Source organism: Colletotrichum navitas, assembly GCF_030913465.1.
Source record: "Colletotrichum navitas strain CBS 125086 chromosome Unknown LY79scaffold_4, whole genome shotgun sequence".
In the NCBI taxonomy this organism is placed as follows: Eukaryota; Fungi; Ascomycota; class Sordariomycetes; order Glomerellales; family Glomerellaceae; genus Colletotrichum; species Colletotrichum navitas.
Window position 1 is genome coordinate 106,842 of NW_026850550.1, and position 14,561 is coordinate 121,402.

The following is a 14,561-nucleotide window of genomic DNA, read 5'->3' on the forward strand; positions in this document are numbered from 1 at the left end:
ATGGTGGGGGTTGGCGGGGAATAAAGGCGTCTCGGGGCCAAGACCCCTGCTTCTCTCGGTGAGGGGAGGGACCCAACGTCACTCCACCAAGCTCACCGAGTCGCTGAGATGGCCCGACTTCTCACTTCTCTCGCGCTCCTGTAGGGACTCGGCCAGTTCCTCGATGAATGCGTGACCGTACCAGCTTTCGACCGCATTAACACAGCTCATATGCCGGTCGTGCGGGGCCGTTGTACCCTTGGGCTCGATTTTCCCATGGATTGCCTCGTGTTCCGCAATATGATGCACGAGCCATTTGATCGACTTATCCGCTCTCTCTCGCTCTAGTTGACCCGATTCTTGTTCCATTTCCTTGCCGAATTGATCCCGAGAGAATATAACAAAGAAATCTCTCGGAATCGGAGGGGGTCTGCAATACAGCTTGGCAAAGACTCGACACTGTCTCTCCGTCGCATACACTCTCAACATGTTGTTGAGAACTCGGAAGGCACTGCTTAGCAGCATCCGTTGATATCTCTGCTCCTCTTCATCTTTATTTATGGCCTTGATGTACCAGCGCATGGCTGTATCAGCTCGCTGGACGGCGGACTTGAGCGGATTGAAGCTGTGCTTATCGAGATCCTGCCGTATAGCGTAGAACATCTCGAGCACGGCGATGCCGTAGTCCCAGCGACACGCCAGCAGGCCCAAGAGGCTGCCAACGCTCATGCTGTAAAGCACCTCGAGATCATGGTCCTGGAGGAGTCTAAAGTGCCACAGGAGCACGTCTGCTGCGACGTTGCCCCACATCCTCTCGAGCGGTGCGCTCTGGTGCCTCATGCCCCTGTGGTGCCAGAAGAGATGCCATGCAAACCGCCAGCTGAGGTAGCGGATATACGGGGGCGTCAAGTCGGCCACCGACCTTGCCGCGTTTTTCAGCATTTCCTGCCAGCCAGGGTGCGCGGAGTATCCCTCGGCCGGTGGGTATCGAAGCTTCAACCACTTCCTGTCTGTCTTGTATACACCGGGAAGCGACTTGAACTCTCTCCACGTCCGGATGTACTCGAGAGTGCCCGAGGCGATGCAACTGCCATCGCTGTAGCCGGGGCACAGTTTAGGAGATGCCCGTATCGTTGTCATGCTCAGCTCCACTTGGTTGGATTGTGTGAAGCTCGCTGCAAGTATCGGGTATCGGTCCTTGAACTCGCTCATCCTGAGAAGCCATTTCTTGGAGACTGGTGCTTCGATGCGTCTATTGCATCTATCACATCGGACCCACATGCCTATGTAGCCCCCCGAAATCCTGGCGTTTTCTCTCAAAAGTTCCAACGGCGGGAGCCGGCACAAGGGCACAATTGATGTGGTCGTGGTCTGTTGCTCCAACTCCATCTTGCGTTTGAAATCGGACTAGACGATTTCGTTTGCCCTAGTATCGGTGTTCCTGATCTGGAAAGTATCTTAACCTCCAGACCCAACAGCTGTTTGAAGGTATTTGCGGTGATGCTTGTTTGTTTTCGAGATCTTGCTTCCTGTCAGAGAGCCAGCTGGGTGGTAAGTTGATATGCATCTGTGGGAGGTCATCGGAGATACGTCTTAGCAACTCGATCCACACCTTCCACTTAAAGAATAGAATAAGATTCTGGACCGATGCCTTGAAAACTTAATCTTGTTAGACGCGAGTATTCAGATAGGTCAGTACTGTTGTAGCGAGAGGATACTGGCTCGTGGAACCAATGGGGAGGGAGGTTGGCAACATGCTGGCTCGTGACAATTTGTCGTCATCATGAGCACGATGTTTCGTTCGTATAGTCGTTTGACGGACGAAGGATAAAATTCAAGGTCACAATATAGGAAAGGCAGACTTCTTTGTCTCGACACATCGGAGAAAGGGAGGCATGGTCGTCGCTTATCTTCGATTCAAGCCATGCCACCATGCGCTGCTATTCAGGTGCCCTCCTCCCCCAATTCTGAGTCAAACTTTTAATCGTCTGAGATTCTCTCCTCTCAAACAACGGACAGTAATGATGGAGCAGAGACATTGTAATGACTCGATAAGATTTTGTCATTTTAGAGCGATACAGGATGAACAAGCTGTGGATCACTACGGACAGTAGATGAACAATACTCAAGCTCTGCACCGGAAGTATACGGTACACCCGTTGTGTGCTTGGCTATGGACGTTGCATACGGTCATCAAAACGAGTGCATATCCGCATCAGGATGTTGCAGCCCAGACCGCTCATCGGCCAGGAAAAACCACGGGGCCTAATCCATCTTGGTCACCCATTGACCAGGCACATGACCTGAAACGGGGTCGGAAAGGATCGAGGAGTGGACGAACAAGGAAATGGGACATGTACCGGTATCCGTAGACGTCAGACCAAGCTGACAGCAGCTAAGACAAGGCGGTTGGGGAGCCATCAGCTGGTGCGGGGCGGGGGGCAGGAGAATGGCACGGTTGCTGTACCTGAAAACAGAGGGGCGGGTCGCTGCCCTGCTGTTGCAGTGTGCCCGTCTCCCTGGCAACCGTTCTGCCCCCCCGTTGTTTAGCTCCCACGAAGGCTGGTACATCGTTAGTCGCTCGAGACCTTTCTTAATAAATCCGACAACCAACTCCACGTTTCCCTTACACCCATACAAACCTCTCAGTGCACTCATTTCTAACCGGCAGGGAACACTCGACTTAGTTGCATACCTTCTCCAAAACACTTGGCGACAATGGCTACCCGGACGCTGGAGTCGCGCTTTGAGCGCATGTCGGTGAATGACGAGAATGAGCCTGTCGACAGCGGCAAGCTCTACTCCAAGACCCAGGTTCGTGCCTCTCGTCGGTGTACTTGCATCATCCGACGACACCGTCGCTGACATAAGGCGTATATAGTCTTTGGTCAAGACATCACAGCTCTCCCAGGCTTCGAGCAGACCAAATCTCGTCAAGGTCGCACTCCAGTCCCAGAGCACAAACGCCGTCGCCCCGGTAACGCTGCCCTCGCAGTCCGCACAACGACTTGCGAAAAACCCTGCTTCACCCGCGAGAAAGCCCCTGCCATCGACCTCGTCGAGGACGTCTGATGAAGTCGTCGAGGTCGAGCGCAAGTCGACCATCTCCCTCATCGTCGAGCCCTCGGCGCCCAAGGTCTTCCACCTCGGCATGTTCGAGATTGGCCGGCCCTTGGGCAAGGGAAAGTTCGGCCGTGTGTACCTCGCGAGGGAGCGCACGAGCGGTTTCATCTGCGCCCTCAAGGTCCTGCACAAGAACGAGCTCCAGCAAGGCCGCGTCGAGAAGCAGGTCCGTCGCGAGATCGAGATCCAGAGCAACCTGCGCCACCCCAACATCCTTCAGCTGTACGGACACTTCCATGACAGCAAGCGCGTCTTCCTCATCCTCGAGTTTGCCGGCAAGGGCGAGCTGTACAAGCACCTCCGCAAGGAGAGCCGCTTCCCCGAGTGGAAGTCGGCGCAGTACATTGCCCAGATGGCCTCGGCCCTGCGCTACCTGCACCGCAAGCACGTCATCCACAGGGATATCAAGCCTGAGAACATCCTTATGGGCATCCATGGCGAGATCAAGATTTCCGATTTCGGCTGGAGCGTCCACGCCCCCAACAACCGCCGCAACACAATGTGCGGTACCCTCGACTACCTGCCGCCCGAAATGATCAAGCCCGGCAGCTCGGACAACTACTACAACGAAAAGGTCGACCTCTGGAGCTTGGGCGTCCTCACGTACGAGTTCCTCGTGGGCGAGGCACCCTTCGAGGACACGCCCGTGATGACGCAAAGGAGGATCGCCCGGGCTGACATGACGGTCCCGTCGTTTGTCAGTCCCGAGGCCAAGGATTTGATTAAGAAGGTGAGTCGATATCACGCACGCCGCTTTCCCAAACGCCATTTACTAACGTCGTTACTCAGCTGCTCGTTCTTGACCCCGAGAAGAGAATACCCCTCGAGCAGGTCCAGACGCACCCCTGGATCGTCAAGCACTGCGTCAAAGGCGAGAGAGCCGCCAACCGCGAGAAGAGCACCTAATTTATGACCCTTATGATTCATGCATCACATACCATCAAGGCATAACGGCCCTTGTATGATTAACGGCGTTTCTTCTTTGCGGGATCCAGGCGGGCTCTGATCTACGGCTTGGGGTTTTGGGGGGCAGTCTTGTTTCTTTTTCTTTCCAATTGCATGGCGGGAGTTGGGTCGTCTCTAAATGTCCGTCGTTTTTTTGAAGTGTAGAGAGACAGAACCAGAGAAGCATAGCCATTCATCGTAAAAGCATTACTGTAGTTGGGTGTTTCGTTTCTTGTGGAGAGAAAATATAGTAGTAGTTACATCCAGTTCTAAGGGTATTATTATACACGCACACGCTCATCTCCCGAGCCCATCTACCATCACCATCCTGTTCGTCTCCTCGGCGCCGTTCCTTCATCTGTAAACCTCGTCAAAGGGCCGCGTGTCGCTGAAGCATGACTCCCAGACCTGGTTCACCACCTTGGTGGCCTGCACGTCATCCTTGCACCTCGGCCGGTTGAGGACGGATTGGATGGCGCGCTTCCGCACGCAGTCCTGGAACTGCTGCGATAGGCTCCAGTTGCCTCTTGTAAAGGCCTCCCTCGTCCACCTGCACTCACCGCTGAGCATCGATGCTCGGATCTGTTTCTCGCACGTCAGCATTTCCGTCGTCGTCGTCGTCGTCGCCGCCGTCATCATTATCCCCACGTTCGCCGTCCACTCCCCCCTCCCAGGAGAAAACCCACCTCTGTACACGCCGCATGCTTCAGGTCCAAGTCACCCATCCAATCGACCTTCCACCGGAGGTGGTCCCACGCGTGCACCATCTCGTGCGACAGCGTGTCTTCGAGGTGCTTCCGGTCCCTCACCTCGTTGGCGCAGATGAGGATCCCGTGCGCGGGGCTGAAGCCGCCGGACTGGCGGTGGACCTCGCCGTCCTCGGTCAGCCGGGCAGGGCACCGCTTGCAGAGAATGTTGGACGAGTCCAGGTTGCCGTTGAGAGCGGCGATCTTATCGTTGAGGAAGCGCACGGTCGGGGAGAAGGCGAGGAGCCAGTCGCGGTGCTCCTCGCAGCGCTTGCAGTCGCGCTCCTCGTTGGCGCGGTAGCGGGCCTCGCGGTAGTGGAACTGGCCCTCGGGGGTCATGCGGCCGGCTAGGACGTTGAAGTAGTTCACCCACCACTTGGTCTGCGGGTCGAAACCGGTGCGGGCGGGATCGTTGCGAAGCTCGCGCGGCGGTTGCTGCTGCGTGCTCGGTGCTGCTGATGCCGCTGAGGAAGCAGCCGTCGTCGTCGTCGAGGGGGCCTCGGGGGATGCCGCAGGGATCTGTTTGTCGTCGAGAATCGTCATTTTAGGCGGCTATCGGAGTGATGTGAAATATCGAGTCGTTGGGTATCGGCGCTGGACAGCGTTGGTAATGGCCAGGGTGGAGGTTGTGAATGGAATGGGAGATCGATTGGAGACTGGGGAAATTTTGGCCGCTATCGATAAGGCCAGCGGCGTTGCGCGAACTGATGTTCAACATGGAGTGCCGATCAGTGGGCCATTTGACAAGTATCCAGCTATCTCATTACTCACAATTTGCAGCGAAAGCACCTCAGATTATCCGTATATGGTTCATCATGTTGTGGTTTTATTTCGTTAATTGTCCATCGTAACGGCCAGCGTTGGAATAAACCCGGTGCCTTGCAATCTGAGGTCAATGGTTTCCCAACTTACTACTCTAATACCGCTGAGCTGAGTAAGATGCCCACCATATATACCTTACCTTACCTTACCTACCTACCTAGGTACGCATTGAACGCACCCCTGGAAGTTGGCTCAGATGCGGTCTGAAAAGGCGTGCTATTGCTGTAGCTCGACTTGGTGACATGCTGGGCCATCAAATCCTCAAAAACTTGCCGCATGCATCATATCTAAAGGACAACCGGCCTTGGGTGGTATATTTGTACGAGATTCCTCATATGGACCACTCCGCCCCGGATTTTAGGGAAGGGCACCCACCCAATCACAGGGCTCCTCCCAGCTTCACTCCCGGGCTCTCTCCGCCTGTCTCTGTCACCGGACGATCCCGATGTCGGGCCATCCGGAAGGGGGTTTTTTTTTTCTTTTTTTTCTTTCTCTTACCGATCCAGTCATCCAGCGCCGCACCAGACCAAAGCCCGACAACAAAGGGGCGCACAACCACTTAGTCCTGACCAGGGGCCTTGAACATTACCACCCTTCTTCGTCCCTGCGTCCCACATTTCGACGACAACTGGCTGGTCTGAGTCCTGGCAATGGCGGAAGAGAGTGGTCCAACGTGTAAGAGGATCCAATATTTTCCGCGCCTACGTAATATGCCTGATGCCGCCGTTGGGCGTCTTTTTAGTCTTTTATTTTTGGTGCTGTTTGTACCGTTGATCGTGGCCATTTTTGGCGTTAGCGAAAGGTGCAAGCTGTAAAGAAAAAAAGCCTGTGACTAACTTCGAGTATCATCGATCGCAGATATGAAGCAGCACCGTGAGGGCCAGAAACCCCAAACGGTGGTGCTGAAGCTGGGTGAGTGGCTCGAAAACGGACTTGCCATGATTCGTACTGACCTGTTTCACAGGCACCAGTTCCATTGTTGACGAGAAGACTCATCAGCCCCTGCTATCCATTCTTAGTCTTATTGTCGAGACGGCGGTGAAGTTGAGAAAAGATGGTCATAAAGTGGTCATCGTCTCGTCCGGCGCCATTGGCGTTGGTCTTCTCCGGATGGAAATGGGCAGGCGGCCGAAACACCTGTCGACGTTGCAGGTTGGTCCGATTCTGCAACCCCGACCTCAAAAGAGACGTGACTGATAGACTCGCAGGCTTTAGCAGCCATCGGCCAGTGCAGACTCATCAGTTTGTGGGACGACTTGTTCAGCCACTTTAGACAGCCTGTCGCCCAGATCCTCCTCACGCGGAACGACATAGCGGATGTAAGTCATGCTGATGAGACCGAACGATGGAAATGCCTGACCCAGCCTTAGCGGACCCGATATCTCAATGCTCAAAACACATTCAACGAGCTTCTCGACATGGGTGTCATTCCAATCGTCAACGAGAACGACACCCTGGCGGTGTCGGAAATCAAGTTCGGCGACAACGACACGCTCTCTGCCATCGCCGCCGGCATGGTCCACGCTGACATGCTTTTCCTCATGACCGACGTGGATTGTCTCTACGACAAGAACCCCAGAACACACCCCGACGCCCAGGCCATTGAAGTGGTTGAAGATATTTCCAGCATCCAAGCGGACGGTAAGTCGATATGAAATCAACACCTCACCCCCTTTAATCTGGGAGGTAGAGAAAGAGAGAGAGAGAGAGCTCTCAGGTAAACGCACCGAAGCTGACACACCCAAACAGTATCAACCGCCGGGTCCTCCCTCGGCACCGGCGGCATGATGACCAAGATCGTGGCTGCAAGGCTAGCGACATCCGTAGGCGTGACCACTGTGATCACCCGCTCCTCCAACCCGGGCAACATCGTCAAGATCGTGCGCTACATCCAGGCGCAGCAAAAATCCTCCCCGCACCTGGACGCCACTGCCGGAGACCACGACACTGACCACGACCACGACCACAGCGAAGATCCCCTGTCCCAGTCCACCGCCTCCCTGCGCCTCGACCAGGCCGTCGAGAAGCCCCCGTTGCACACCCGCTTCCTCCCCTCCGCGGAGCCGATCCGCGACCGCCACTTCTGGCTCATACACGGCCTCAAGCCCCACGGCACGCTGTACATCGACGCCGGCGCCCACAGCGCCCTGCTCCGCAAGGCCGGCCTGCTCCCGGCCGGCGTGATCGACGTCGAGGGCAACTTTGCGCAGCAAGAGGCCGTCCGCCTCGTCGTCGTGGACCGCCTGCACGGCCCGAGCGCGGGCCAGAGCGGTAAGTCGTGGAGCGGGACGCCGGTCGAGGTCGGCCGCGCGCTGGTCAACTACGCCGCGCCCGAGATCATGCGCATCAAGGGCCACCAGAGCTCGGACATCGGGGGCCTGCTGGGGTACGCCGACAGCGAGTACGTGGCGGAGAGGCAGCACATCCGCATCTTCAGCCGTGAGAGCCGGCCAGTGACGCCGAGCATCGAGAAGGCCAAGGAGCAGATTGTTGAGGAGGTGATTTCTGGCATCACCGGGTATGAGCAGAAGACGTAAAAGGCCAGGGGGGACAACGATGGCCGGGGTAGGGGCAAGTCTGCATGTGTGATGAATCAACAAGCAATATCTCCAGAATTACGAGGCGCATTCCATAAAGGGATACTAGGTGCCGGCTTTAGACCTGACGGCTTTGCCAAAGACTATACAAGGGCTCTCTCTCACACAAGGGTCCTGCTACAGAATCATACATTGTCACTTGCGCCTCATTCGTTCTGTACTCTTAAAAACTCTGCATATATCCTTCAGGCGATTGCATTTTACTAGTCGGGGGGGAGGCAGCGCAAGGCCGCCGGCAGTACCAGCATGGTGCCCCGGCTGGGAAAAAAATGACCGAAAGAACAAGACTGCTGATGACCAACAAGAAACGCCGTCAAGATGCCCCGCCGTGTCCTCTGACTCTCTTTTTAGGGTGGAACCGAAAACGCCATTCCAAACATGTTTAACACAAAAATGTCCAAGAAGCCAAAGGGGGTGGAGGGGAGGGGGGATTCTGACCTCCTCCTCCTCCTCCTTCACAACCACGGTCCCCTTTCCTTCGCGAAAAAAGAAGAACAAAAAAAACAAGCAGAATCCGTTTAACCGGCAAAGAGGGTATCTTCGTCACGCAGGTACTCGCCACAGTCAGACTGCCTGAAGCACACGACACCCGTGGGGTCGAGACGGCGCGCCTCAGCCGTCGAGCGGGCGGTAACGCCGAAGCCGAGGGGCTTGTCGTCCATGGAGAAGACGATGACTCCCTGGTGCTCCGGGCAATCTTCAGACCAGCGGCCAACGTGGGCCTTGACAATGTTGCCGCCGTACAGGAAGGGCATCTCGCCGTTGGGCTGTCGCAGAGGATTGCAGTTAGCATTACCGTCCTCGGATAGACTTGTTCGGGACGAGGATGGCTCACCTTGACCCAGATCTTGTATCTTGCGTGCTCGCTGAGAATCGGGAGGGCGGTGACGTGCAGGCGGAACTTTCCTGTCTTTGTGAACTTGCCTACATCGCCCATAGGTTAGAGACACAACTTCCAATGCAGTGTGAGGAGGCCATGCGCGCGAGAACGTACCTAGGCAGATGCCGATGCTGAGGAGCTTATCGCGGGCGATACTGGTCGCGAGGTTGGCAACGGAGAGGCGGACGTAGTAGACGCGGTCGCGGATCATGCGAAAGACGTAGCGGTCCGGCTCAGGGCCGTTGTCGAGCGGGGCGATGAGATTCTTCAGCGAGCTGCCCATGTAACTGGCCAGCTTGTTGAAAAGGGTCTCAGTCTCCTTTTCGGTAAGGGGACGCATGGTGGGCTTCTAGCGTCTTTTTCTTTCTTTCTTGATTCAGTGTTGTTTGGTGGTGGTGAGAAAACCAAGGGCAGCCTTCTTGGGAAAACTTGCAAGCGCTACCGTACCGAGAGTGGGATGCAGAGGGTGCATCGCGATGCGAAAAGGTTGGAGTAGTGGCAGAAACCCAAAAAATTTCGGGCGGTCTGAGGGGAAACCAGGGTTAGTATTGGTTGAAATGCCGTAACCCCACTAAAAAGTTCTCGACGGACCCTCTTTCTGCTGCTGGTCTCGCAGGGTCCCCATCCAGCCCGCCCGTGCATCGAGAAATCTTCCATTCGGCGAGCAAGCGACGAGCATTGAAGGCCAACAAAACGGATCAGCCTCAATTACCCGTGCCAAACCGATCCGATCGACGACATACCCGCCATCGTTCGATTCAAGATGTCGTCCAGAGCCACCAAACGCCGCAGGCTCACACCTCCTCCCGAAGACGAGCAAGACGCCGCCGGCAAGAGCTCCAAGAAGATCCAAAAGTCTTTCTTCAAGAACGCCGCCAGCTGGAACTTGGAGCAGGACTATGAGAACCGCCCGCGCAAGGGGAAGAAGGAAAAGAAGGACAGCCATCGGCTGCCCATCAAGACGGCGGACGGCCGCCTCGAACAGTACCAGCCCCTCGAGGGCGACAACAGAGATGACGACGCCGCCTCGGTTGAGAGCGACGGCGAATGGCTCGAGGGCCGCGAGGATGAAGACGCCACCGCCGAAGCGGCCGCCGAACGGCTGCGTCAGGACCGCCGGAAGGAGGAAGAAGAGTCGAACCTGCCTGAGCCCGTCCAGATCCACCAGGCTAAGGAGGAGCTCGCCAAGATCGCGATGGCGCTGAACGAGGACCCGGAGGAGAACGTCGGCGCTTTCAAGGCCCTCGCCAAGATCGGCCAGTCACGCATCCAGGCCATCCAGAAGCTCACGCTGGCCACCCAGCTCGCCGTCTACAAGGATGTCATCCCGGGCTACCGCATCCGGCCTGTCGCCGAGGACGCCCCCGTCGAGAAGCTTTCCAAAGAGGTCCGCAAACTGCGTGCCTTTGAGCAGGCCCTCGTGTCCGGATACCAGGGGTACGTCAAGGAGCTGGCCAAGTGGGCAAAGGCCGATATCCCTACGACACGCAAGACAGGGCAGAGCATCTCGAGCGTCGCCATCGCGTGCGCCTGCACGCTCGTCAACGCTGTGCCGCACTTCAACTTCCGCAACGACCTGCTCAAGATTCTCGTCAGCAAGCTCTCAAAACGCAAAATCGACGCCGACTACGTGAAATGCCGCCGTTCGCTCGAGACGCTCTTCATTGAGGACGAGGAGGGCCGCCCCTCGATGGAGGCCGTGTCGTTGTTGGCCAAGATGATGAAGGCCCGCGGCTTCGCCGTCGACGAGAGCGTGCCGAACCTGTTCCTCCACCTGCGCCTGCTGTCCGAGTTCGCCGGCAAGGCGTCACAGGACCGTGTTGACCGGGAGCACGACCCGAGCGCGCCGCCGCCGCAATCCCGCAAGAGTTTCAAGAAGGAGTTCCGCACCAAGAAGGAGCGCAAGATGCTCAAGGAGCAAAAGGCCATCGAGAAGGACATGCAGCAGGCCGATGCCCTCGTCAGCCACGAGGAGCGCGAGCGCATGCAGTCAGAGACGCTCAAGCTCGTCTTCGCGTCCTACTTCCGCATCCTGAAGATGCGCGTGCCGCATCTTATGGGCGCCGTCCTCGAGGGCCTGGCGAAGTACGCCCACCTTATCAACCAGGACTTCTTCGGCGATTTGTTGGAGGCTCTCAAGGACCTCATCCGTCACGCTCAGGAAGACGCTGAAGGTAACTCCGTCGACGCCGACGGCGAGGGAAACCAAGAAGCAGACGCCAGCGACGACGATGATGGCGGCCCGTCCCGCAACACCACCCGCGAGGCCCTCCTCTGCGCCGTGACGGCCTTCGCCCTCCTCGCGGGCCAGGACGCACACAACTCCCGCGCCCAGCTCCACCTCGACCTCTCCTACTTCGTCACCCACCTCTTCACCTCGCTCCCCTCGCTCTGCATGAACCCGGACCTGGAGTTGACCTCCAAGTCCCTCCACATCCGGCCCGCGGCGGCCGCCGCGACGCGCGACAACCGCGTGAACCTCCAGACCACCACCGTCCTGCTCCTCCGCTGCCTGACGGCCGTTCTCCTGCCCGCCTACCAGATCCGCTCCGTTCCGCCCCTGCGGCTGGCGGCCTTCTCCAAGCAGCTCATGTCGGCCGCCCTCCACCTGCCCGACAAGTCGGCCCAGGCGGTGCTGGCGCTGATGCAGGACGTCTCGCACACGCACGGCAAGAAGATTGCGTCGCTGTGGCGCACCGAGGAGAGGAAGGGCGACGGCACCTACAACGCGCTGAGTGAGAGCGTCGAAGGCAGCAACCCGTTCGCGACGACGGTGTGGGAGGGCGAGCTCCTGCGGAGGCACTTCTCGCCCAAGGTGCGGGAGGGCGTCAAGCTATTAGAAAAAGAGATCAGTAACGCATAAAGAGCAATTTCAGACACAGCATAGAAGGAGTTGGGAAATCAAAAATACTGGTGGTGCTGTCTACTACCTATCTATTGACTGCGTGGCATTGAATCCCAAAGAGCATGTTGTGATGTCGTGAGGCCATTCAGAGGCATCTATCTAGTCTGCAAGTTCGTGGCCCGTGGCATGTGATTCGGTAGACAGGACCAGCGGTTTCTGTGCATCTCGTTGATTGACTATCTAGAGTTCGCTTACACTTGGCAGCGGATTATGTGCCTATAGGCGCTGGAGTTAATGCCGCATGGTCTGCCGGTCCTTCTTTGATACGTTCTGACCCAAGCCTCACACCCCAATCTCCCACTGTCTCGTCGGTCGTTCATGATAGCCGAACGCCAGCACCGAAAAGGGATCAGCACCAGAAGTGAGTCACTGTTCGGTAGCTTCTCAAAACCGTGACGTTGCAAGGCGTTGTGAAAGAGAGCCAGCCAATGGATACATTTGGTCGAATCTCGACCTGATCAATGCCTTGAAATCCAGCCGTGCCTATTCATCGGTCCCAGTGTCCCAGTAGTAGGACAGCGTGTTTCTAAATACCACAATTGATGTTGGTTCACCAGCGTCTGGTCGACGACTCAACGGCTCCAATGACTAACACAGCTTAACCAAGTCTGTATTTTCTCCAGGATGACCTAATCAGCCCAAATTGAAGACATGAGGCCTCTTCCTGCGCTGGACGACTGCCGCAGTTGCTGAGTAGGGGGAGTCGCTTGGTGCGGTCCCTCCCAAACCGTAACATTCAGTCCATCATCCCCGTTGTCAACTGTAGCAGGGTTCGCCCCAAAATACAGTGGGTACTTCATCTTGGTTCTCAAAAGAACGGGGCAATCAGGCTTAGAATGGTCATGAAGAATGACGTTGACTGCAAACTTGTTACGAGCTGTAGTTGACATGCCAGAGATGTCCACGTCGCCGTCTATGTCCATATTGTGTTTCGAAGCCGCCAAGCCAATAACAGGATGGCTTCTCTTGGGACAGTCGCAACTGATTTCATCTGTCAAGACAATTCTGCCCTCGTCGTTTTCGGTCTTCTGATTCCGACCTTGTGAGACGGTACCCCTGACGTCGTCTGATTGTGAGGCAGCCACAGACTGGATACGAGGACCATTGTCATTGATTTGGTATCCATGAGCCTTGATCTGCTGCGGATCCGGGAGCTCTAATCCTGCTTCAATGTGTTGCAAGGCCCAGAGCAAGGTACCAACCTTTGGCTGCTGGCGGAGTTGAAGGTTGCTGCCGGTTTTGTTGGCGGCCTTCTGAGTATTGTCTTTGGGGTAGTCCGTCTCAAGGAGCCGGGAAACCTGTCCATCATATGCAGCGACAGTGCTACAGACTGGATGCTGCCCTTGGGGTATATCAGAAGCTTGGCTACTCGTGGCGGTGTCGACGACTGGACCCTTGGCATTGATTTCACCCTGTGTATGAACAGTTGATGAGTTCTCGCTGGCTCGTATGCTCTTAGCAGGGCCATTGCCCTTCGATGTTGAAGTAGCCTTCTTCTCGAAGGGGCTATCCGAAACCTCTTGCTTAACCGGATGAGTCTTACTGATGGTTGAAGACGTGGGACTCTGAGTCTGAGCAGTTACACGCATCGGCTCCTTCAGAATGGTTTGATTCTGGGAAAAGGCAGCAGGCCCGACGGCAGAGTCAATCTCTGAAGCCGAGATGTCGGGCCCAATAGTTGCATTGGCTTTCGGTACCTGTTTGGTTGAAGGAGGCTGAGACTGGCTGCTGTTGGTAAGCCAACTGGCAAGCTTTGTGTCGACTGGAACCGTGACAGTGGCTTCTTTGGTAGCGACAGGAGCAGACTTCGCAGGTTTGTTTTGATCGGTACTCTGACCTCCAAGCCAGCCAGCAAGGGATGGGTTGATTCGAGTAGGAGTTTTATTGGCATTGCCCACTGAGAGAGCCGAGCGGGAGCTCGTAGGCATAGGACGATCTGGCAAGATTAGCGAAGAGCGCGATGCAACATCTCGGAAAATGACTTACTCATCGGGCTGCGAGAGAACTCGGATCGAGGGTTGTTCAAGGATCGTCCAGCTCCAACACCATAGGTACCACCTCCGCCTCTCAGCCCGTCTCTGCCGCTGCCTCGAGTACCACCGGCACGTCGGGAGTTACCTCCCGACTTGAACTCCTGTGCCAGAATTCTGGCCGCTTCCATCTGAGCGGCCCTGTCCATCGTGTTGATGACCTGAACTGTTGACGCGGTGGTTCTGTCTGTACCAGGTCTCTAATTTTAGGACTGGTGTTAGCTTCAATGTCTTATGATGTCCTAGTTGTTGAAGTGTCGTCGTCGGTACTGGTTGAACGCGAAACATAGGAGGGGGAAAGGCTCATATGTAGAGAAAACTGAAGCAGTGATGATGCGAATAGGAAGGCATAATGCAGAAGAAGCGTCAAGAAAGCAACAGAAGTTGATGATGGGGCAGATGAAACAAAAGGAATGTAACCTACTGTTTGCTCCGTTGTCTGATGAAAATCCCAGAAGGAATTGTGGTATGTTTCTACAGATTTTACAAACCTTGCCTCGAGTGTATGGCGATTAGTTCAACCCTCTGGTGATG

The 14,561-nt window shown here is 56.1% G+C and overlaps 8 protein-coding genes across 8 annotated transcripts; 4 read left to right on the forward strand and 4 right to left on the reverse strand.

The window, feature by feature from the left end:
- Positions 1 to 2: 2 nt before the first annotated feature.
- LY79DRAFT_537418 (uncharacterized protein) lies at positions 3 to 1,190 on the reverse strand. The gene has a single exon (XM_060556672.1). The coding sequence runs from the start codon at positions 1,117 to 1,119 to the stop codon at positions 79 to 81; it is 1,041 nt and encodes a 346-aa protein (XP_060419214.1). The 5' UTR covers positions 1,120 to 1,190; the 3' UTR covers positions 3 to 78.
- A 547-nt stretch (positions 1,191 to 1,737) lies between these two features.
- Positions 1,738 to 2,429, forward strand: LY79DRAFT_537419 (uncharacterized protein). Its single transcript, XM_060556673.1, has 2 exons — positions 1,738 to 1,927; positions 2,013 to 2,429. Exon 2 carries the CDS (start codon positions 2,094 to 2,096, stop codon positions 2,349 to 2,351), a length of 258 nt encoding a protein of 85 aa, XP_060419215.1. The 5' UTR covers positions 1,738 to 1,927; positions 2,013 to 2,093; the 3' UTR covers positions 2,352 to 2,429.
- An 86-nt stretch (positions 2,430 to 2,515) lies between these two features.
- On the forward strand, positions 2,516 to 4,261 carry LY79DRAFT_537421 (kinase-like domain-containing protein). The gene is made up of 3 exons (XM_060556674.1): positions 2,516 to 2,793; positions 2,861 to 3,832; positions 3,892 to 4,261. Exons 1-3 carry the CDS (start codon positions 2,698 to 2,700, stop codon positions 4,006 to 4,008), a joined length of 1,185 nt encoding a protein of 394 aa, XP_060419216.1. The 5' UTR covers positions 2,516 to 2,697; the 3' UTR covers positions 4,009 to 4,261.
- A 59-nt stretch (positions 4,262 to 4,320) lies between these two features.
- On the reverse strand, positions 4,321 to 5,584 carry LY79DRAFT_247207 (peptidase M76 family protein). Its single transcript, XM_060551812.1, has 3 exons — positions 5,565 to 5,584; positions 4,734 to 5,505; positions 4,321 to 4,629 (listed from the first exon to the last, which is right to left on the reverse strand). The coding sequence occupies exons 2-3, from the start codon at positions 5,334 to 5,336 to the stop codon at positions 4,402 to 4,404; spliced, it is 831 nt and encodes a 276-aa protein (XP_060419217.1). The 5' UTR covers positions 5,337 to 5,505; positions 5,565 to 5,584; the 3' UTR covers positions 4,321 to 4,401.
- Positions 5,585 to 6,360: 776 nt separating this feature from the next.
- LY79DRAFT_247185 (glutamate 5-kinase) lies at positions 6,361 to 8,441 on the forward strand. The gene is made up of 5 exons (XM_060551811.1): positions 6,361 to 6,527; positions 6,580 to 6,767; positions 6,824 to 6,934; positions 6,986 to 7,256; positions 7,365 to 8,441. The coding sequence occupies exons 1-5, from the start codon at positions 6,476 to 6,478 to the stop codon at positions 8,150 to 8,152; spliced, it is 1,410 nt and encodes a 469-aa protein (XP_060419218.1). The 5' UTR covers positions 6,361 to 6,475; the 3' UTR covers positions 8,153 to 8,441.
- Positions 8,442 to 8,730: 289 nt separating this feature from the next.
- On the reverse strand, positions 8,731 to 9,432 carry LY79DRAFT_586620 (60S ribosome subunit biogenesis protein NIP7; the record flags this gene model as incomplete). The annotated part of the gene is made up of 3 exons (XM_060560662.1): positions 8,731 to 8,979; positions 9,048 to 9,136; positions 9,207 to 9,432. 3 exons carry the CDS (start codon positions 9,430 to 9,432, stop codon positions 8,731 to 8,733), a joined length of 564 nt encoding a protein of 187 aa, XP_060419219.1.
- A 208-nt stretch (positions 9,433 to 9,640) lies between these two features.
- On the forward strand, positions 9,641 to 12,019 carry LY79DRAFT_537431 (nucleolar complex-associated protein). Its single transcript, XM_060556675.1, has one exon. It carries the CDS (start codon positions 9,856 to 9,858, stop codon positions 11,953 to 11,955), a length of 2,100 nt encoding a protein of 699 aa, XP_060419220.1. The 5' UTR covers positions 9,641 to 9,855; the 3' UTR covers positions 11,956 to 12,019.
- A 607-nt stretch (positions 12,020 to 12,626) lies between these two features.
- Positions 12,627 to 14,176, reverse strand: LY79DRAFT_575741 (uncharacterized protein; the record flags this gene model as incomplete). The annotated part of the gene is made up of 2 exons (XM_060559730.1): positions 12,627 to 13,933; positions 13,984 to 14,176. The coding sequence occupies 2 exons, from the start codon at positions 14,174 to 14,176 to the stop codon at positions 12,627 to 12,629; spliced, it is 1,500 nt and encodes a 499-aa protein (XP_060419221.1).
- Between the last annotated feature and the right edge of the window lie 385 nt (positions 14,177 to 14,561).

Excerpts from the sequence above, each read along its gene's own strand:
- LY79DRAFT_537418 (XM_060556672.1), bottom strand. The coding sequence starts at position 1,119 with ATGACAACGATACGGGCATCTCCTAAACTGTGCCCCGGCTACAGCGAT.
- LY79DRAFT_537419 (XM_060556673.1), top strand. The coding sequence starts at position 2,094 with ATGAACAATACTCAAGCTCTGCACCGGAAGTATACGGTACACCCGTTG.
- LY79DRAFT_537421 (XM_060556674.1), top strand. The coding sequence starts at position 2,698 with ATGGCTACCCGGACGCTGGAGTCGCGCTTTGAGCGCATGTCGGTGAAT. Across the intron at positions 2,794-2,860 it reads AGCTCTACTCCAAGACCCAG|TCTTTGGTCAAGACATCACA; the intron begins GTTCGTGCCTCT and ends AGGCGTATATAG. Across the intron at positions 3,833-3,891 it reads CCAAGGATTTGATTAAGAAG|CTGCTCGTTCTTGACCCCGA; the intron begins GTGAGTCGATAT and ends GTCGTTACTCAG.
- LY79DRAFT_247207 (XM_060551812.1), bottom strand. The coding sequence starts at position 5,336 with ATGACGATTCTCGACGACAAACAGATCCCTGCGGCATCCCCCGAGGCC. Across the intron at positions 4,630-4,733 it reads AGCATGCGGCGTGTACAGAG|ATCCGAGCATCGATGCTCAG; the intron begins GTGGGTTTTCTC and ends TGCGAGAAACAG.
- LY79DRAFT_247185 (XM_060551811.1), top strand. The coding sequence starts at position 6,476 with ATGAAGCAGCACCGTGAGGGCCAGAAACCCCAAACGGTGGTGCTGAAG. Across the intron at positions 6,768-6,823 it reads AACACCTGTCGACGTTGCAG|GCTTTAGCAGCCATCGGCCA; the intron begins GTTGGTCCGATT and ends ATAGACTCGCAG. Across the intron at positions 6,935-6,985 it reads CGCGGAACGACATAGCGGAT|CGGACCCGATATCTCAATGC; the intron begins GTAAGTCATGCT and ends ACCCAGCCTTAG.
- LY79DRAFT_537431 (XM_060556675.1), top strand. The coding sequence starts at position 9,856 with ATGTCGTCCAGAGCCACCAAACGCCGCAGGCTCACACCTCCTCCCGAA.